This window comes from Pteronotus mesoamericanus, unplaced genomic scaffold (genome assembly GCF_021234165.1).
Source record: "Pteronotus mesoamericanus isolate MK-2021 breed Mesoamerican mustached bat unplaced genomic scaffold, CSHL_Meso_final contig_130, whole genome shotgun sequence".
Classification (NCBI taxonomy): domain Eukaryota; kingdom Metazoa; phylum Chordata; class Mammalia; order Chiroptera; family Mormoopidae; genus Pteronotus; species Pteronotus mesoamericanus.
In genome coordinates, this window is record NW_026555060.1 from 24,177,621 (window position 1) to 24,199,624 (window position 22,004).

General features: G+C 41.3%; 1 protein-coding gene across 1 annotated transcript in view; it reads right to left on the reverse strand.

Moving 5' to 3' along the window:
• The window catches only part of ITGA8 (integrin subunit alpha 8), a 165,699-nt gene extending 145,193 nt beyond the window's left edge, over positions 1–20,506 (reverse strand). The window contains exons 1-2 of the mRNA XM_054593425.1: positions 20,167–20,506; positions 19,336–19,469 (exon numbers count right to left, since the gene is read on the reverse strand). Coding sequence (XP_054449400.1) covers positions 19,336–19,469; positions 20,167–20,372 — 340 coding nt within the window. The 5' untranslated portion in view covers positions 20,373–20,506. The remainder of the gene's footprint in view (positions 1–19,335; positions 19,470–20,166) is intronic.
• Between the last annotated feature and the right edge of the window lie 1,498 nt (positions 20,507–22,004).

The window sequence follows — 22,004 nt, forward strand, 5'->3', positions numbered from 1 at the left end:
GAGTTTGGTGAAAAGGAAAGGAACTATTTACTCAAAAGTTATACAGGTTTGATTAATGACTAAATGTCGCCCTTAAACCTCAAAATCCCTTTAAAACAATCACCAGCACACACTGTCCTGCCTTCCCTCCCTTTGCCCAGTCAGGCCAGTCAGGCCTGTCAAGGGTACCCTCCTTCAGAAGAAAAAGAACAGAACAAAAGTCCAGGGCTTGGCTAGGCAGGCCTCTCCCGGTTCTCAGCACCATCCGCTGCGTCGCCATGATCTCCAGCTCTTAATCCATAACCATGTGGCACCTTCTCATGCCCCACTAGCAAGAGTCCTTTCTTCCCTCCTGGTCTTCACACTGTTCCCCAGAGCCTGTGTCTCCTTTTCTCTTCTGCAGGACGCCTTCTCTCCTCTTCCCTCTCCCAGTCACATTCTGTATTAAGTCTTTTAAACCTTCCTGATTAGACTTGGTGACATGCAAAATAACCCGCTTTGCATCTGAGGAATGAAGCTATCCTGTTATTGACATGCAAAATGACTCTCAACGGCCCTGCTCAAGGCTCCCATCCCCCAGGGTGGCCCGCCCTGGGCTGGGGAGAATATATTTTTTCTTGGACACCCCATTTTCTGGAATCTGTTACAAATACCATTTGGGGGGACCCTGGCTGTGCCCCGTTACACTACCTGCCTCCAACCCCACCTCCTCCCGCTCTCCCATGCTTATTAAGCTTCAGAAACACTGACTTTCTCCAACACACCCAGCTTTTCTGTCTCCTCATTGTCTTTATTCTTCCCACGGCCTGAAACACTCTTCCCACGGCTTCTCGCACGGCTGTCTCCTTCTCATTACTCAGGCTGCAGCTCAAATGCCACTTCCTCTGAATGATAAAAGGCACCTTCCCCGCCTTTGTCATTCAGTACCCCATTACTCTTTTTTTCCTCAGCCAAATGCTTTATTACACAACACTGGCATTACATAAAATTGCTCAACCTCTCTCTCTCTTTTTTTTTTTTTTCATTCAATACTTTTTGTATCAGTTTCAGGTGTAGGCACAGCAAAAGGTTTTCTCCGTAACACCTACCCTATCTGAGACGCTCTTCTGTCTCAGTCTGCATGCGTACTGTCCGTCTCCCCGCTTTGGAATACACACAAATCCAGACACGCTTTCTGCCTCACCCCTGCATTTCCCATTTCTAGAACAGTGTGTCACACACAGGAGGACCTCCATAAGTATTTGCTGAATGAATGACCAAACTCCCATCTGTTCATCCAGAAGTTTGTCTAGGACATTGTTCAGTATGATCCCATTTTTCTTTAGCAATCAAATGTTCTATGTATGGATATGTCCGTCTATGTGTAGACACTGAACTGTTAAGGACGTTTATCTTGAAGGTAGGGAGTGCACATGCTTCAGTGGCTTTTTAAATTTCCTTTTCATATAGTTCTGTATCATTCAAGTTTTTACAGGGAGTATTACTACATCTATGATCTGAAAAGGAAAAAACCTACAATAAAATCAAAAGAGCTATAGGCCAACAAGAGAAACGAAGGTGAGCGGTAGCAATAAAATGGATTTAGCATATCTTGCATTTCTGGGCTTTGAAGGCACCTCTCTCTCTTAAACTGGCAATGTTGGTCCTTGGGCAATCAGGGGAGGAATCCCAGTGTGTGGGGAGCCTACGAAATACGGGTTCTTTTTTCATGGGAATATTCATTTCCGAGCAGAAGTGAGGCAGCGTAGAATGTGGGGCACGTATGGGCAGCAAGCAGATTTTTCTAATCTTTTAGTTTAGTAAAATGGGGGGGATTACAAAACATGAAGATAGATCACCATGGGAGAGAGAAGAGAAAAGCTGAAACTGACACAGGTGCGACCAAACATTTGATTTCTGAAAACTATTTATAAAGTCCTCGACCCTGTACTGGAAGACAGTAAGTTTCCCTGTAACCTTCAGTCATCACTTTAAGTGCCTCCCCTTAGGGACTTTCTCAAGGCCATGGCCAGAGCTGTTCAGACATTTTTAACCAGAAAAAGAGGAAAAGAAATCCTTAAGCTTTTGTTTATAATCTTCCCCATAGTCAATGTGTGCTGCAAAAGTTTCATTTAAATTGAAACTCTGTATCTGAGAATAAAGAATACTAGTAAGTAAATTCAAAATAATGTAGCTATGGCCAGAGAACTCCTTTTCTAAAAGAAACAAATCCAAGCAAAAGAGCTGAGTTGATTTCTGTGTCCCAAAAAATTATACTTCTAAAGATATGAATTCCAATATCTTAAAACCATGAGTAAAAACCATTAAGTAACACTTCTGGCCTTGCTACTCTATCATCTTATTACGAACTTTCAAGTATTTAAGGAAATACCACATATTCATTTTTCCATACAATGTTCAGGAAATGTGTAATATTTTTTTCAGTTTTATTTAGACATAATTGACATGCAGCACTATATAAGTTTAAGAGGTACGGTATAATGATATGACTTACATATATATTATGAAATGGTTATCACAATAAGTTTAGTTAATGTCCATATCTAATAGCAATGCCAAAAAGAGAAAAATATTTTCCTGGTGGTGAAAGCTCTTAGGATCTACTCTCTTAACAACTTTCATACACACCCTACAGCAGTGTTAACTGTAGTCACCACGCTGTACATGGTATCCCTAGTACCTATTTATCTTATAACTAGAGCTTCGTACCTTTTGACCACCTTCATCTAATTCCCCCACACCCTATACCCCACCTCTTGTAAACACAAATCTGATCTCTTTTTCCTTGAGTTTGGTTTTTTTTTAATTCCACATATACGAGAAATCATACAGTATTTGTCTTTCTGTCTTATTTATTTCACTTAGCATAATGTCCTTAAGGTTCATCCATGTTGTTGCAAATGGCAGAGATTCCTCCTTTTCAATGGCTGCATAGTATTCCTGTGTGTGTGTGTGTGTGTGTGTGTGTGTGTGTGTGTGTGTGTGTGTAAAACATCTTCTTTATCTAGTCATCCATCAATGGAAAGAAGTGTGTTATTCCAATAAATTAATATTCCAAATAACTGAAATTTATTATTTATACCATATATATATTATATACAAATACATGTGCATGCACACACACAGACACACTAATCTTTCTGTCTTTATCTAGTAGATCAAATCTAAATACCCTGCCCTCCACATCGTGGGTCCCAGACCCCACATCTGATCTCCAGGCTTGGCATCTCCTTCCATCCAGGTAACCTCCTCTCCATTCTAGAGTCTCACTCCCAGGCTTCATACATGACATTTCTCTTGCAAATTTCCATTCCTTTGGACTTCCAAAATTCCATTAGTTGTTTCCCAACTAATCCAAATCACTTCCTTAAAAACCTGTTTTAAGATGTAGAGCCCAAAACTTTTTCTTTTCAAATTGAAAATCTTTCAGATTTTTATTTTTAAAAATTCCAACAATATAAAGTAACAAAACTTGTATAAAGAATTATATGAAGTAGTAAGGGCAAAGGCCATTGGAATCCTACTGCTTGACACAGTCATTGTGAAGTTTGGTAAAACCATCCAGCCATCAAGCTCATTCCTCTAGCTTAAGACCTTTCATTTTGTGAAAATCATAAAACTTTTATTTTAAATTTAAACTATCACTATTTAAAACTTGTCATATCACTATCGAAATGTTTGCTTCCATATATAACCAACTAACTAATAAAGCTAAACAAGTTGAATGTATGTTTTTAGAGTTCTAATACTATTCATAAATATGGATTTGGGATAGCAATAGTCAACAATGTATTATATAGTTTTCCTGATCTAAATGGGAATATAAATTCTCTGCCCCAATTATTTCCACATCTATATCGTCTTCCTCAGAATAGCAATCACATTTCCTACTTCCTGTTTTTTATAACCAATAGTGCCTAGATAGTGTTATTCAGACCTTTGCTAAATGATAAATATGAGTTTTCTACATCATATAATAAATATCATTTTAAATGTTTTCTATATGTAAGTTGGCTCAGGTTGCGTGTAAAGTCTGTTCCAAAAATACATATGGATTTTTGTTGGTAAGATGCAGGTGAGTTTTTGGGTGGGTGTTCTGCTAATTTATATGATGCAGCTAGAGGATCAAATTTTAAAAAATGAAAAAAATCATCTCTCCAAAGGGAAATGGCAAGCCATCTACAGATCAGATTAAAAACAAAACCAAACAAGAACTCCCCTAGCAGGACCCAAAAATCTGAAAGGCAGGGCTGTTAGAATTGGATTGCAGAGACTGAGACATTAACCTAGACCTCATCTGCTACAAGTCACTCCACTTCATTTACACTGGCGGGGACAGTTTTCTCTCTCATCTCATCCCCTCCCCGAGGCAGACACATGCTCAGGCACGCATACACATGCACATATATCACTCTTCAGCTCTGACCTTTAATGATATGCTCTCTGAAAAGCATTCCCGCCCTCGTTAGTTATGGACAGGAGCCCTTCTTCTGGACACCCAAACTCTTCTTCACTTTCTGCTGTCAGGGTGCGTATCCCAAGATTAGAACTGGCAGGCACTGATCTCCCCATCCACTGGACCTGAATATTGTGAGCTTGGGGAATGGTCTTGTTCTCCACATGGCAGTCCCATTAACCAAGCCAGTAGGTTGGAATGCATCTTTGACAATCTCTGAGCCTCCTCTCTCAAATTCCATTCAGAAATCAGTTCCCATTGATTCTCCCTTCTGAAGCTCTCACAAGTCCATCTCTTTCAATCCATCTGGTCATCACTTCCCTAGTTGTGACTACCATCTTGAAGCCGCAGTTTCTGCAACAACCTCCTAACTGGCTTCCCTCCCTCCAGGCTAGTCGCCTTCAAATGCACTCTCTATCCTGAAGCCAGGATTCTTTCTAGAATGCAAAACTTCTTAAAACCAGGCTCATACGACCTTGGCCTCGCCAACATCATCTCTTGACATTCCCAACCATAGTGATTTTTCTTCCACTCCTTGATTTTTTTATACCATCTCTCATCTCTAGATTTTTCTCACACTAGGAATAATGACCTGGGATCAAATATCTTGTTATAGATACAGCTGGGGAAATGAGAAATCTCAATATGGCTTATATGTCACCTTCCGATTGGCAGGAGCACAGTGTGCTTCTGTTTAGTGCCCAATAATTTATTTACTTCAAGAAGTAATGAAAGCCTCTCAGCATGGAAATCTCAGGAAGCAGACTAAATGACATAAATCTCTTCAACATGACCTCAAAGCAATGTTTTTAAATACAGGATATGATTGGGTTTCAGGATGAAGGCTGTATAAACTTGCCTCCCAATAGCATTTGAAAAGGTATTTACACTAGCTCTTGGTGTATGCTTGCATTGTCCTCAGGATCTCACCCCTGTTGCCAGAAAATGTTGTAGTAAAAAGGGTCCTAATCATCATCTACCAAGATGGTTCATTTCATGGTTTAAAAAAATCACCATTCCCAATGTTACACAAAATAGGCAATTCAGAATTCAGACCTTGTGTGTCTACAATGTATCCTTATGGAAGATTAACACCCAAGATGGAATTGTCCTCTGGGAGATCTCAAATTCCACACAATCAGATGGGGTGAGCAGAGGCAAAAATGTATTCCTTCTACAAATAATTTCAGATTTATAATTCATGTGGTCCCTGTGCACTGCCTGGTGATCCTATTACTTCACCACTCAATTTACTCTGCCATTCTGCCATTACTGTTTACGTGTTCTCCTTCTCCCAGCCTTCTCTACCTCCTCTCTCTCAGCTGATAACCTTCTTATTTCACTGAGAAAATGCAAGAAATGAAAAAACTCATTTTCTTTATTCTCTCAACAAACCCACCAACCTATCCTCAATCGTCCCCTCACTCTGCCTTCCTTGTCACTAAGGAAGAGTTGACTTTGTGCCCCTCCAAGGCCAACCCCTCCATCTGTATAAAAATTCCACCCATTGCTTTTCATCTTCTTAGGAATTTGTTCCTGCATATACCCCTTCTCCTTTGGTCATCATTGTTTCCGTCTCAACCAAATAATTCCTATTAGACTGTGCTACAGGAACTTACTGACTGTTATGTCTCTGGGGTTCCATCTATAACAAAGTTCCTTAGGCCCTGGCTGGTGTGGCTCAGTTGGTTGAAGCGTCATCCTGTAGACCAAAAAGCTGTGAGTTTGATTCCCTGTCAGGGCACATACCTAGGTTGGGGGTTCAATTCCCAGCAGGGGCACATACAAGAAGGCAGCCGATCAATGCTTCTCTCTCACAATGATGTTTCTCTCTCTCCCCTCACCCCACACTCTCCCTTCCTTTCTCTCTAAGAAAGCAATGGAGAAAAAATGTCCTGGAATTAAGATTAAAACAAAAAACCTCCTTGGGAAAAAATGACTATACAGATGTCTGCCTCCTGTTGGTCTCCTCTCTTTCTCTTGACACACTCAATTGCTTCCTTCAGTCATCAAGAACGTTCTGTTGACAAACCAAATCTTCAAATTTCAGTCTTTTTTTCACTCCAACTCACAAGACTTTCTTCATTGGCTTCATGATTTCTTTTGCCTAACTGGCCACTCCTTTTTAGTATCTTTTTTTAATGTTTTTGATTTTAGAAAGAACACCATATATGATATCACACAACCATTAATACAACATTAGCAAAATGCACAACTATTCATACAAAAAGAAAAAGATTACATACCACTTCCTGTCAGGTCAAATCAAGAGAGGTTTTGACACCGAATATGATTCACAAAAGCATTTTTTTTTTTTGTATTTAGCGCTATTTGGGCTTTAGAATGGCAGGTAAAAGATTGTGGACCTGTATCACGGCCTCATAGCCTGTTCATTTGCCTACCATTGCTATTTGCTGCATTTTTTCTTTAGTTTGCATAGTGGTGGAAAATGGTCTTCAGTTAAATGCTTCGGTCTTTTCCTTTTCCACACAATAGTGTGATTATTCCTCAAGAATGAAAATACCACAATTTACTTTACCATCTTTCCCTTAGCTTTATTGCACATTTTCCTTATTAATTTTGCTATGTTAAGAAAGTAAAACTTACCTTGAAAATTTTATTTGAATATATTACACAGTCTTTAGATTTCTATACAGCAACTGGAGGATAATTTTGTATTATACCTATGCAATATACAATAGAGATACACAGAGTGAAGCAAAAGTAAGTTTACAGTTGCGAGTATGCGGAACAGTTTATTCTTATATTATTTATTAATTATTGTATTATTTTTCACACCAACGACTGTAAACCTACTTTTGCCCCCACCTTGTATTAGATTTTAGAGGGATTAATAAAAATGGACCAAAGCATAATGTCCAAAACAGTGGACATAAAAGGTAGAATAAAAGTCTAATATAGACTATGGAGAGAAGGTCTAAACTGTAGCTTGTCTTTGCTGAGGCCTGACTTCTTTTTGTTAGCTCAATCTAAACACAACATTTTTGTGAATATGCATCTCATTCACTTTGAGTTATTTAATTTAACTTCCTTTCCAGATGAACTATTTTTATTAAATGCTTGTCATGGATGGACAGAATTTAAGCAGAACATAAATATCAATGATTAGTTTGGTATAGTATATTGCAATCTAAGGGGTAGCAACTATGCATAGTATTTTTTCCCAAGCTTGATAAATCATTTGGGAACAAAAAAGGAAAAAAGCCTAGATATTAATTTATGACAACCTCATGAATGTATGGTGTTTTCAAACCTTGTATTTCTCTGAGATCCTGGTCAGTTATGTGCATACACACACAGAATTTAAGTTCTACGCTAAAAGAGAAGATAATAAGTTTGACTGTATATACCTTAAAAATGGATACAATCTAAAATTTATATTACCTGTGATACCAGTTTTGATCACTCCAACACAGGTACTAATTTTAGTGCGATACGCAGGCCACTTCCCAAAGCTGGATGCTTCCCCTCGTATTCACCTGCTGAATCTATCACTCCAATATATTGGATATACATATGCAGTGCTAAATGTGTCATTGCTGAGCTTTCATATAATCTCTGGCCTATATTTCTGACCACCATTAAGATAATATATTGCATGGTATACATATACAATACATACGTAGTATACCTTCTTTGTACAAAAAGTCTAAAAATTATAAAAATAGAATTAAAAACGTAGTTCTGATTTTCACGGCCTCAAAAATACTGCAGATAACAGCACATGTAGAAGTAAACATAATATAGGATGGACTGTATAAAGGGCTTCTGTAAAGACCTATCTGAATCATAAAATAGACCAGATGAGAAAAGAATTCATGTCATTGGGCAGAACTGGGAATGGATCTGGGAGGATGTGAGATATGAATAGGATCTTGAAGGATAAATAAGACTTTGAAAAAAGATAAAAAGAGATGAAAAAGCAGGGTTATTCCAGGTGGATGAATCACATAAGTAAAGCTGCAGAGGCAAACTACTTCATGATGCAACTGAAGTACAGAGGACAGAGTACAAAAGATTCTGGGCTAGATTTTCTGTCCATTTGGATTTCCCATTGCATCTCAAACTGAGTGTTTTCCAATGAGATATATATATTACCTGCCAACCTCCAGCCATTGTCCCAGTTCTCATGCCTAAAACCTTTATTTTCACTTCATCATATTTAATATTCACTAAATATTTAATATTAATATCAGTGTTTTTATACATCCCTCTCAATTCTCCAGTATTTCTCTAAATGTCAGTTTGCTCCAAGACTCAATCTCAACCTAGGTCTTCCTTCTTCCCTTTCCTTCTCTTCCTTTCCCCCCGCTTTTCCCATCTTTTCTCTTTGCTTCTCCTCTCCTCTCCATTCATACTCACTCCCTAAGTCATGGTCTTAAATACCATTTACATTCTTACGACTTCCAAATTTAAATCTCCAACCTCTCGCCTGAACTCTGGGTTTATTTACCCAAATGCCCATTTGACATCACTTGGATGTCTAACAAGCATCTCAGATTTCACATATCTGGACTCAACTCTTAGTAACTTCTCCAAGACTTGCTCCTTCTCCCTTGTTTCCTGTCTCAGCCCCATTCCTCCAGTTACTCAGGTCAAAATTTTCTTTCTTCTGTACCCTTTATCTGGTCCATAATGAAATCCTACCAACTGTACTTTCAAACAAATCCCCATTCCAACCATTTCTCAATCCTAACTGCCCTCTCTCCATCCAAATCATACTTCTCTATCCCTGACAATGGGACTGTCTCCTAACCAGCCTCCTTGTTCCTGTTCTTGTTTGCCTACAGTCTGTTACACTGATCCTTTTAAAAACACAATTCAAATTTTGCTGCTTGTCTACACAAAAGCACCCTCAGCTGCCTGTGAGCCTTGGAATAAAATCCAAAATCCATGCTCTGGCCTTTAAGGTACTGTCTAATCTCACCTACGCATAGCTCTCTGGTCTCATTTTCTATCACTGTTTCCTATAGGGAAGATTATCCTGGATTATCTGGGTGGGTCTAATGTAATAACAAAGATAAAGTGAAAGAAGGAGGCAGAAAAAGGAAAACCAGAGACAAAAGGCTGTGAGAAAAACTCAGCCTGACATTGTTGACTTTGAAAATAGAAAAGAGCTGTGAGAAGTTTGAAAACGCACGGAAATAGACTCTCCCTGAGAACCTCTGGAAAGGAACGCAGCTCTTGATTTTAGTCCAGTGAGACCTATTTTAGACTGTGGCCTCCAGAAATGTAAGATAATCAAATTGCATTGTTTAAAGCCCCTAAGTATATGGTAATTTGTTACAGTGGCAACAGGAAACTAATATCCCACCCAATTGAAAATAAACGTACACACACACACACACACACATCGCTCTCTGTCCCTTTGTCCCTATCTTACTTTCTCTCAGCTTGTCACTGGCTATTCACTGTAAATCCCGTAAGTGTGAGGCCCCAGGCTCTGTTCGCGGCCATCCTCGTGGTATCTAAGACAGCATTCGCTTGCAGAAAGTCATTAGCACTCTTTTAGTCACTGAAATTTAATTTTTAATTTTACTGTTTGCTAACACTAAACTTTACTTTCAACTCCACTGTTTCCTTTAGATAACACTTTTATAAATAAAAATGGTTAAAATTGACCACAAGATACTTTAAGGGGGGAAAAACATTATGATTTAATAGGAAGTCACTCAAGGAACCTGAGTGAAAGAATGAAAGGCATTTGGTCTTCCCAGACAACAGTATTTGCGCTAGAGAGTGGAGCCCAGCTGGAACGAGTTGGTATAAAAGTCTCACTTATCTTCCCATCTGTTGAAACACCTTCATTTCCTTGCCATGTGTCTGTTCTCTGTCATAACTGTGGGGATTGGGACTGTAGTCCCAAAGAAGTATGCTATTACCATGCCCCGAAAACATGTCCTGCAAACTATGTCCATTAGAAATAGAAGAAAAACCTGTTTTAATTGTATTTCCATAGACAACCTCTTTTATTGCATTTCCTTCCTCGTATTCTTTTAAAGGTTGCAGATACAATTTTCATAGGCGTGGATAAATAAAGTGTTAGATATCTGAATAAGTTGGCACGGCTAACCTTCTAGGCATGCTTTGGACTACCAAATGTGAAAATAGGAAAGAAATGTCAATTCCTAATGGAAGCTTAAAAGGACACTGTGCAGCCTACCACATCTTAAAGGCACGTGTCAATAGAAACTTTCATTTTCCAGGTCCTTGGGTGAGTAAAACTGCTTTTGACTATAGCTGAGTATGCTAAGAAAGCCAGAAGAAATTAATTCACAGTCTTCTTATAGTGCGGTCAGTTCACAGAACTTGTTATAAGAAGCCATGGGCAAAAATCAGAGTGACCACAGGTCCAGACAATCTTCTGGACCTTAGAACATGGAAGACATTTCTACCAACTCATATTAAACATAGAGTGTGCATAAGCAATAAGTTTTGGTCGTCTTAAGCCAGAGATTTGGGGCCATTGTTACTACAGCAACACCTGGGCATGCTTTGGCCTAAGAAATGTGAGGAGAATTAATATTCCATTATACGTATGCAGTGGGTTTCTTTTGTTCATAAATTCTCAGTTCTTTCTCTAAGAGAATATGGACTGTGAGTCTCAGGGATGCTGTGATTATCCATTTTATGCGTCAACTTGACTGGATCATGGGGTGGCCAGATCTGTGAGGGTATTTCCAGATGAAATTAGCAGTTGACTTGGTGGACAAACTAAAGTGGTGTGCCCTCCCCAAATTGTTGAGGGCCTGGATAGAACAAAAAGGAAGGAGAAAAAATAATTCAGCCTTTCTGTCCAACTGCCTGAGCTGGGGCATTTATTTTCTATTGCCTTCAGCACAATCAGTTCTTAAGCCTTTGGCCTCAGACTCAGTCATAACCCTGGCTCTCCTGGGTCTCCGGCTCGCACATGGCAGACGACGGGACCTCTCCGCCACTAGAATTGTGCGGGCCAATTCCTTATAAATCTCTTCCTTTATATATACCTCCTATAAGTTTTGTTTCTCTAAAGAAACTTGACTAATATGAAAGGGGGATGAATGCAGCCATTTCCAAATTTATTTGACATAATAAAAGTGTGACTTTTTTCCACGCTCACCATAAGAGATCTGGGAAATGCTGCCGCAGTCTTCACTCTGCCAGTCCCTTCATATCCTCCACCAACTTTTACTCTTTTATGCTCAACCAATATTGTTGACAAGTATGTTGACACGCTCTTAACTTATGTCAACAGATGCATCTTAGCTGTACAGAATATTTACGAACCTTACTTGGGAATGAACAGAACAGTGAACCCCAGAAAAAATACTCTAAATAGATCTTTTGACTCATCGCTGGCACATATGTAATGTTTTAAGACAAGAAATATCTGACTATTGTACATAACAAATCAAAAAATAAGCACCAAATCAAGTTGTGAAATTTCAGACCGCTTCATGACTTTGCCTGGACATTATGACTCTATTACATGCCTTCTGTGTTCTAAGATCCAGAAGATGACCTGGACCTGATGTCATTGTGATTTTTGCCCGTGGCAAAACTTCTGTGAACTGACCGCACTATAAGAAGATCATGAATTAATTTCCTCTGGCCTTCTTAGCAGACTCAGGGGCACTCAAAAACAGTTTTACTCACAAACACCCCTCTTATTCTAAAAGGCTCTAGAAAGTGCTGTGTCAGACTGTCAAGTCTATATTTCTGTTGGTTTAATCTATAATGAAGACAGGGGATACACTGCACCTTCTTATTTTAATGCATATTATTGTTAATAAAAACATTTTCAGTTTTCTATGGTTTGAAACAAAAGTACCAATACGTAAGTAAGTATATTTCTAAACTATCTACATCCACGACAAAAGGGGGAGCAACTAAAATCGTCACAACCAATACAGCACTTTAATTATGAACGTCTATTGTTAACCTTCATAACACATCACCAGACAAATTAATTTCATGTAGAAATGCTTGCAAGTTTGTTTTTATCATTATTTTTCCTGGTCACAAATACATACCTATGCATGGTTTTGAAAATAAAAAATGCATTAGAAAAAGAAAAATAATCCAGTATTAATCATCTCTCCCAAAGACAGCTTCTCATTGTACATTCCTTCTTGTGCCCTTCTAAGACTGCAGACACAATGTTGAATTTTATGTTTTCACTTAACAGTAATACAAAAGCATTTTCCCATATTATAGAGTCTTCATAAACTTCATGTTTATGGTTATACAATACTTAATGATTGGATTACGCCATAATTTACTTGACTACTAATATTGAAGACATCTGAAAATATTAATTTTTTAGTGTTATGCCCCTTTCTTCTGAAAAAGGATTTGCAGCAACTTTATTAATTTCTGAGAATTAATTTCTGAGACATACATCCTGTTCAGAATTATAAAAAGAGAGAAGCCTGATGTTCCAGTAAATCATTTCTGGAAGTTAAGAGGCTCTGGCTGGTTAAGAAAGAAGTACCAGAACGTGGACCCAGAGTGCGTGGGGACACATGTGTGTGTAGTCCATGTTGGAGAGAGAAGCTGTGCTGAGGAGTATTGTGCCATACAGATGAGGTGTGCGAGCAGTGTGGCCAGAGAGAGGTTGCTTAGCCAAAGACAACTGGGCAAATCACAGGAGAGAATAACTGAGACAAATCCAAAACGGAGCCATAACCCAGGCGGAGGAGTTGACTTGTCACCGCTACACCTGGGGTGAGACACAGTGTGTAGTGTGGGCTGTGTAGGGCCTTGCTTAAACCTATTCCTACAGCAATGGTGTGTGCACCTCTCTCTAATCCCAATGTGTCCTGGAAATCAGGGCAGATTGATTTAGAGGCTTTGCAATGCCATATACAAGTCTGTGTCTATACGTTAAATATCAGAGCTAAAGAATAAAACTGACCTAATGTTAATAAGTGCTCTGCAGTACAGTTATACTAACGTTGATAACTACAACAATGTGTTTGAAGCTAGCTCTTATTAGCTTATTGACTATTAACGAGGGGTCCTGCCTGAATTCCAGCAAGGATTTGAGAATTACATAAGTATGGCTGTTCATTACAAAGATTCATTCTCAATATGTTTTCATTCGCAGTTCTTATCAAATACATTCTGAATGTAACATCCTTCTTTAAAGAGTGAGGAGGAAGGTCATAATGATGATCTGACTAATCATTCGCCCTGACTTAGAGGCAGTAGCCTAAGCATTCAGGGGTCCTATGTCCTTATACTTCCAAGTATTATCACTCAGACCTTCCTTAGTCTAAGAGCTTACTGCCCACATGTTCATAGCAGTGGCCACAAAACCACATTTAATCGTCAGACCGAATATGTAACTCTCCAGCATTCTCTACAATGTCTTTTTTTCTCATTTTTCCATTTACATGCAGTAAAATTCACTCTTGGTGATGTATAGTTCAATGGATTTTGGCAAATACATACAACCGAATCCACCACAATCAAGACACAGAAAGTTCTATTACCTCCCAAAACCCCCTTATTCTGTCTGCCTGTTTGCAGACAGCTCCTCCTTCTTATTCCCAATGCATCCTATAAAGATTTATTTTTGTAATCTTTGTCTTCATTTTACTAAAACAAAAGGTGAGTAATCACTTTCAACAATGCTTATGGATCTAGAAGAGTTTCTCAGTTCGGCAGACCTTTGAGGCAATACCCCAAATATCAGAGGTCCAGGAGCTGGCCTTTCTGCAGGGCTGACGGTGAGCTGCTTTCCTTCCAAACTGGATCAAGTTCATACAGACTAACACCAGTGGATTGGGTAGGATGTTTTCAATATAAATTGCTTATTTGTGAATCATGATTTGCTTATCTACCTTAAATCTCCATATAACATAACCCAGAATTAAAATTATATTTCATGTATTTTAGGATTTCATCATACAGGTACACCTTTCTTGATACACTAAATATGATTTTGTAAGATGTGTTTAAGCTGAATTTAACAAATTAAATTTTTAAGTGAATGCTTTAATAAGGTCAATAATGAGTCTTTTAACTCCCTTCCTCAAAAACCCATATTTGTGTTTCTGGATGGTGTCAGTCAAGGCACACACGAGCTTTTGGAAATGTTGGCAAACACTCTTCAACACCAGATACAGGACTCTCTTACACAACACGTAAAGTCTGAATGCGCACATCTCAACCAGCCAGTTTAAATGTCAAAGTGCGTTTTTCTGCTTCCAGAATAATTTCAAGAGTTTCCTACATATCTCCCAGAAAGCCGCAGCCGCTGATACATCGACCATTCCTGCCAAACGCCTGAAAGCCTGTTCCATCACACAGACTTCCAACTTCTTGAAAGAATTTTGCAGATTAAACAACAGGCGCCTAACGCTCATACAACTCAACTAGCCGTAGAGCAGATCTGTTTCCCATTTCTGGTTGGAGTTTCAAGGACTTCCTTTTTCTAATTGCTTCCTCGGTTGCTATGTGATGTAGGGACCACTGCCTCCTCCCTTCTCCTATCAGGACGCGATTGCATTCTGTCACAGGGACGTCTGAGCCGACTGGGAGACATCTCGGGATGTCGGCTGCCTCTGCCAGGCCAACTTATCAAGCATGGTCGCCATCATGAAGCGCTTTGAGAATAAGTAAACCAATCCTGCTAAACCACCCTTGATGACTCAGTGAGATCAGTACTTAGCAAAGAAAGCTTCCTGTCCTAATAGACAGGTTTATTCATTCTTAAAAGGAGCAGGTTATCTTTAGGTTGCCTTCTCCCTTCTTTTTTTTTTTTTTTCATTTTCATTTGAACTTTGCAGAGCCCAGATTTCAGTTCTCACTGAGTACTGTCACATTGGTGTTATTTCCTCTGTCATTTATTTGGGTAGCTCTGACCTACATTTTTCTTTTCTTTGTTCCTGAATAAAAACTGATTTCTTTCTGAAGAAGTTGGAAAAGCAAGACTTATGTGCCCAATATGTTTCCCAACCCTCACATGAGAAAAAGGGCACACCCATGACTATCAAAAAGCAACCCTCTACCAGTCACAGCGCCAGATGCTCTGCGCTGCTTCTTATTGCGGGCTTGCTCAACACAAAATAAAACAGACCCCTCCCCAAAACAAAGGCTTCCGGTCTCCAAGCCAAAGCACAAATCCAACAAAAATCTTGCCATTCCAGAGCTTTGAATATCTTAACCAAAATATCTCCATTTTAAGGCACTATGGTCTTTTTAAATTTGCGGGGGGCAAGGGGTGGCAAGGGGGAGGTTGTTTGTTTTACACAAAGATATGAAATTAAGGCCAGCCAAATCCTAGTAGCCTTTCTCAAGTGACTTCCAAATCTCAGTGGCTTCCCACCTCTTCCTGTTCATGCCTTATCTGGGTCCCTAATTGCAGGTGGTTCCCAGCTGTATTTTTCTCTCTATTATTAGTGCTATGATGATTATCATCATTAATAAGCACATGACTTATCTTTCTCTTCAAAATGTTTCATTTGAGCACTTAAAACAATCAAATATTTGTATCCTATGCTTTGTTGCAATTTGCCCTTTCCTCATTCCACAGATCCAGCGTCTATTTCATCCTGTTTCATTCATCCCTTCTAGCGGGAGGGCTGTAATCTAGCAGTTTTTATTTAACCCACACATGGGTTTGGAAAATGTAGGAAAAAGAAGAAATGAATTTGGCAGATGTGATGATTTAAGTTAGGACAGGGCATAGTTTAGAGAGTTCCTGAGGCAAAAGTGAAAGAAATCAAGTTGATGATGGGGGATTTTCTTCTAGTAAAGCAAGAGGGAAAGACAGAGGGGAGACGAGAGAAGTGTTTTTTTGGAACCACTTGATTTTGTACAGAGCAGGAAAATTATCTACTCTTTGCACTTTGCACCTCCCCCACCACCATATGCTTCCCTAAAGTTTCCTTTTTCCATACTTGAAAGGACCACAGATTTTAATAGTATTCATGCATTTGAAGTGCTAGGCTATTCATTCCCAGCTTCCTCTCTTGCTGCATTTATGATGAGAAGTAATAAAAAAAAAATCCAAGTTATAGGATAATGTAAAAATGATTATTTAATGAAAAAACTTAAACTGAAAGGCAGTTTTAGAAAAAGATACTTGACCTTAAAAATAAACGAAGGTTCAAGATCACAACCAGATTCAGGAACTAAACTATAGGCCAGTCTCCTTCAGCGTCTAGGCTGAGAGAATTCAGTAGGTTGCCATAGTAGATACCCCAGGGGCCTGAACATGTTGAAACAATGTCATTAAAAAGGTCAAATTTTACTTAGAATATCTTGAATTCAGATGTAATAGTAAAAGCAAGCAAGGTAAAGACAGGGGAAGTCATGACTACCTTTACAGAGGAAAATTTGCAATACATATATATACACCCACACATGCCTGAAATATCCCCCTATTGCATGAATGGCAGTTTGTGGGTGTCCAGCAATCTGAGGTACTATTTTGTCAAGCGGAGAACTTTCCTCCCTCTTTGTGGGGAAACTGCATGCTGCTGCTGAAGGGGAGGCCGAGGGGGCATGCTGGCGGGAGCTGCAGCAAACCAGAGGGCATATGCAACCTATTATGACCACCAAGACAAAGGCTGCTTCTGCGATCTCTGGTTTCCACAACCCTCTACCCAAGAGCTTTTCCTTTCCAGATCTTCTCTATAGGATCATTTAAATTGATATTCGTGAAACGAACATTGAGGAGTGATGGAATGGAGGAGGGGTCAGGAAGGTGAGCAGCACCTCAGGTCCAGTTCCATGAGGTGGGCAGAAAGGGTGAACACGCCAGTTTGGGAGCAGACAGCCCTCTCTCCCAACCCTCATCTACTTCTTACCATTTTTTTTTTGACATCTTTGATGTCAGTTTCCTTATGCATGAAATGAATTTCACATGGTTGTTTTATTTTATGGATTAGAAATAGTGTGTAAAAAAAAAAAAATGACTGGTACTTAGTAGGTGATCAATAAATGTAATGCATCTGGTAACGCTGACTGCAAGACCCGGAGTCAGCAATGCCTTTGTCTCCGCCTTTTATCTTTGGTTCCAAGATCATATTCTACCCAGAGAACAGATGCTGAAACTGGAAATAGCTCCACTGGCTGCTGCTTTCCCTTCCTCTTTTTCACAGCTTCGCAGCAAATGGCAGCTACTGGGACCTCCAGCGCCCTGGGGGTGCACGGGTACACTGGCAGGGAAGAGGCGCACAGTGCCGGCAGCCACTCAGCAGCAAGCACCTGAGCGGAGGTCCTCTGACTCCTTTTCCCCTCCCGTTCTGTTCTCAGGCCTTGCCCAGCAGCAGCCAAGGTTCCTGGGCCCACAGTACCCCCTGATGGCGAACATGGGGAACTTTCTTTTCTCAGTGATTATCTTCTGTCTTAGTGAAACTCCCCTAGGCTTTGTTCATTCCATCATGGACCGTTCCTGTCTCACAACTGTTCTGTGGCCTCCTCTGCCTTGCTTTTCTTTCTTTTTTTTTCCTTCTCGCTCGGTTATTTCAGAAACGTCCACCTCCCTTTCTGTTGCTTTCCCTTGTTTTCCATTTATGAATCCTCAAATTACTGCGATTATGGTTGCTAAGAACAATAGTAGGATGGGTGCATCTGTTTATCAAGAAAACCCTGTACATTTAGAAAGAAAATAAAACATCTTTACAATGCTTTCAGAAATCAAGAGGTGTTTTTCAGACTCTGGACAGGAGATGTCATCTACCCCCTGTTCCTTCTCCAAGTAGCACTGATTTTTTCTTGGCATTCTTAGTATTTCCCTATTTATTTAATGGCCACAATTGCACTAGTTTGTTCCTCTACTGTTAGGGTGCAAATATATAATAGTTTTCTAATTTGGTCATAACTCAAAGTAATGTTTGTACAGTATTTATTTCCTTTGAAATTATTTCTATAGTCATAGAATTGCAATGATTTTCTCCTTCAAAATAAAAAATGCAAATCAGTTACAGTAACAGGTAAATACCACCCATCCAATTTCATCAAAATTCTGTGAAAATGGGTTTTCTACCTAAATTCTAACTGTATACTAATGTAATAGTAATGAAGAATAATGTCATAAAATAGTTGTGTGGTGCAAACTTAAATGATTTTTCATCAAAGAACATTATTTGAATTGACATAGTCACATTTTTCTGAAAAGAGGTATTTGCTTTCCTATAACGTATACCTTTTGAATTCATAAAATTGTGGAGGTACAAATTAAAACACTCAGTGTTAATGTTTTTTGAAAGCATTACGTTTAAATTGTTTTCTCAGGACCCAGAGAGAAAACACCAGAGGAAACATAACCAGCCTGAATTGTTTAAAATGTATTTTCCCTTTAATTAAATAAGAAACATCTGTCTAGGGATTTTTGGAAACGAATGTAATCCATCCACACTCTGCCTGTACTAGTTTGCCTCCAATGTCCAATATTTTGAAAGAAAATTCTTTCTTTCTGTAAAGAATTAAACAACAACAGGGAGCAATGTCTGGGTCTTGCCTCCGGAGTTTGGGCACTGGAAATGCTAAGGATCTGTCTTCTCCCAGATCTGTCTTCAGGAAGCCACCAAATTATCTCCATAATCAAGGTTCGGGTGTGATATTTGCACTTCTCCAAAACATCCACTCACCCTGAAAGTGCTCATTCAAGACGGTGAGGAAACAAATTACTACGATGTATGCAAATACTCCAGGTCCAAATATTGTTCCCTCTCTGGGGTCCACTCAGCATTTTCCTCCCACTCAGGCTTTTTTTTTTTTTTTTTTTTTAATTTTAAGATGCTTTCTCTAGGGACCTGCACAGCCCACAACACAGACCCATCAGACAGGGCAAATGAGTACAAAGAAAGTGGGGAGTTGACTCTAGGATGGCTCTGGTTCTTTGAAACCAGGGCCCGCAGTTGAGAATGACAAATATCACTTACTGGTGTTGTCAAACGGTATCTGCTTGCACTGCGCAGACCCCTCGGCAGGCCAAGGACAGTAATAGACGGCTCCCCCTTCCACGATGTCTGGCTGGGTGGTGTTGGCTTTGGGCGCTCCTACCAAGACACTCGCTCTGCGAGAGGGTTGGAGAAAACCTCTCGGTGAGAATCAACAATGCGCACGGGAGATGCAGTCTCCAGCCGCATACCCACTCAGACTGGTGTGGGGGTCGCGGGCAGAAACGTATGTATGAGGGAGCCGACTGTCAAATCTTATTTCCTCTTGGAAACCTGCGGGAGCCTGAAACCTGGTGTGGAAGAGGGTGCAAATAGTCCTAATACTTCTCTAGGTGGAGCTGTGTATACAGTGAGGGGAGAGAAGTGGGGTGGGGGGTAGGGGGAGCAAAGGACGGAGCCCAGCTGCTTGTAGCAAGCAGACAGTACTTGCGCACAGACACTTAATTGTTACAGGCTATATATAAACAGACCGTGATGTGGTCGTTGTCTTAATTGGCCTGAGTCGGCTGGGTCCCGCTTTCCCCTTTGTATAATGCTAGAGTCCTTGTACCGGAAAGTCCCCAAGACTGGCGTATTCTGTGCAAGTGGCAGGTCTCTAGTTCAAAGGGCATAGGGCACATTTAGCCTGTAAGGGGAGAGAAAAGGCTAGTGGCGGGGAGCGGGACGGGACCTAAGTGGAGAGCGAGAAGGAATCTCAGGAATCGCCTTCCTTCGGGCTGCGGGACGGGCGCGGGCCCCCGGGCAGAGGGGCACAGACACAACCTGTGGCCGGGTTCGCCCCCGCGCGCGAACCCCCGGCGCCAGGCGACTTACGTGTGAGCCGCAGGTATGTGGAAGTCCACCGCGTAGCCGAAGTAGCTGCCTTCGGGGCCGCTGTACACCGTGAGCTTGTCCACGTCCAAGTTGAACGCCTGTGACGCGGGGGACCACAGCATCCCCAGTGCGGCCGAGAAGCAGCAGAGGGGCGCGAGTGGCTGCGCCCGGCTGCCCCGGGGACTGCGGCGGGCCCCGGCAGACATCGCCGTCCGCCCCGGCGGCTGCTCACTTGGGAGGGGGGCCCCAGGTGGAAAGCTGCGGGGGTGGCAGCTGGCGGTCTCCAGATGCCTGCGTCCCGGCTCAGTGCGCGTGGCGTGTCAGCAGTGACAGCCCCGGGCGCTCTGCCGCGCGTCCCCTGCGATCTGCTCCCCGGCCAGCTCAGGGGCTGGCCGAGAGGATCCGAGCCCTCCTCTGGCAGCGGGCGGGGGCCGGGCGCTCTCGGGGCGCCTCCTAGCGGCGGGTCCGCTGGCTGCGGGAGGGAGCCGGCGACTGCGGGGCCTCCCCAGCCCCTGCTGGCGGCAGGCGCCAGGCGCCTGTTTGGGCTCCTGGTTTTCTATTACAGTTGCATCTCAAGGACGATCTAAGTCTCGTACACGTCAATTTAAGCCACTGCTTTTGGAAGGCATACCCCACCCCCGCCCCACCCCGGCGCGGGGCGAGAGTTTGCTCCAGTTTGTTCCAAATGGAAGAACGTAAAAACGAACCCTACCACGAGGCAAGATAAAGCGTCCTCTTTGCAGCACCTCCGCAGTCTGAAGAGCCTCTGGATGGATGCATTTTCCCCCCATCAATGACTGAGAAAATCTAAATTCAACAACCCTCTCCTCCTCCAACTCCACCCCAGCTCCCTGAAGAGGAAACTAAGAAACAAAGAAAGTCTCGAGACTTTATTTAGAACTTTTTCAAAGGCACGTGGGGCATGTTAAATGTCCTGGGGCATGTTGTGACCCTGTGGAATTGTGATGAAGATTGGCAAAGTTAGGAATGTTGGAATTTACAGTTTACCTTCAGCAAGTGCCCAAGGTGTACTGTGTCTTCTGTCTGGGGGCAGAATGAAGAAGGGGTAGGCGTACAAGGGAGATGAGAAATACAGCATACATGCCCTTACATAATCTGGTCTTCCAGAGAAACAGGGCTAATCCTAAAACAGAGCAATTAAACTGGTGGGCATGGGCAGGGACAGTTTGGGGACAGGAGAGGTAAGTAGTTTACAAAGTAGTTTAAGGAGATTTGATGGCAGATGTAAATTTAGGCAGGAATTTGAATAGCAGGCTTGGATTTGATAGTTGTGTGGGGAGAAGTTGAGGGTAAGTATTAAAGATACAAAGGCCAGGATGAAACGGTTGTGCAAGGTATTGGAATAAAGGAGTGGGTTAGGGAGTGGTGGGAAATAGGGATGGATCTGCTGAGACAGAGGATCTTCATGACAAGAGCAGTTACTGAGGCTAAGGGAGACAGTTCTAGAGCAGAGGCATGGCATGCCAGCAGGGATTCAGAAAGCCTGGCGAGGAGGATGTGGGGGGAGGGAGGGAGACAGTTGTTAGAATAGAGAGAAAACAAAGAAGCTGTTGCCTAAAGGCATTGGGTGATGAGGACCTCCATGTGGTTAATTGAAGGAAGGGAAGGGAAGGCCACCATGTTAATGAGAAGGAAAGGGGTCAAAAGTCTGATAGAAGAATTAAAGTGAAAGTCCAGGGTGAGTCTGAAGGTATCTACTTAGGAGAAAAGAGTAAACAGTAAGGACTGGGCAAAGAATGCAGGATGGGAGGTAAATGGTGAGTTAGACGCCGGATTTGTTGAATCTGAGCCCTGGAGTCGCTGGAAGCATACAATGC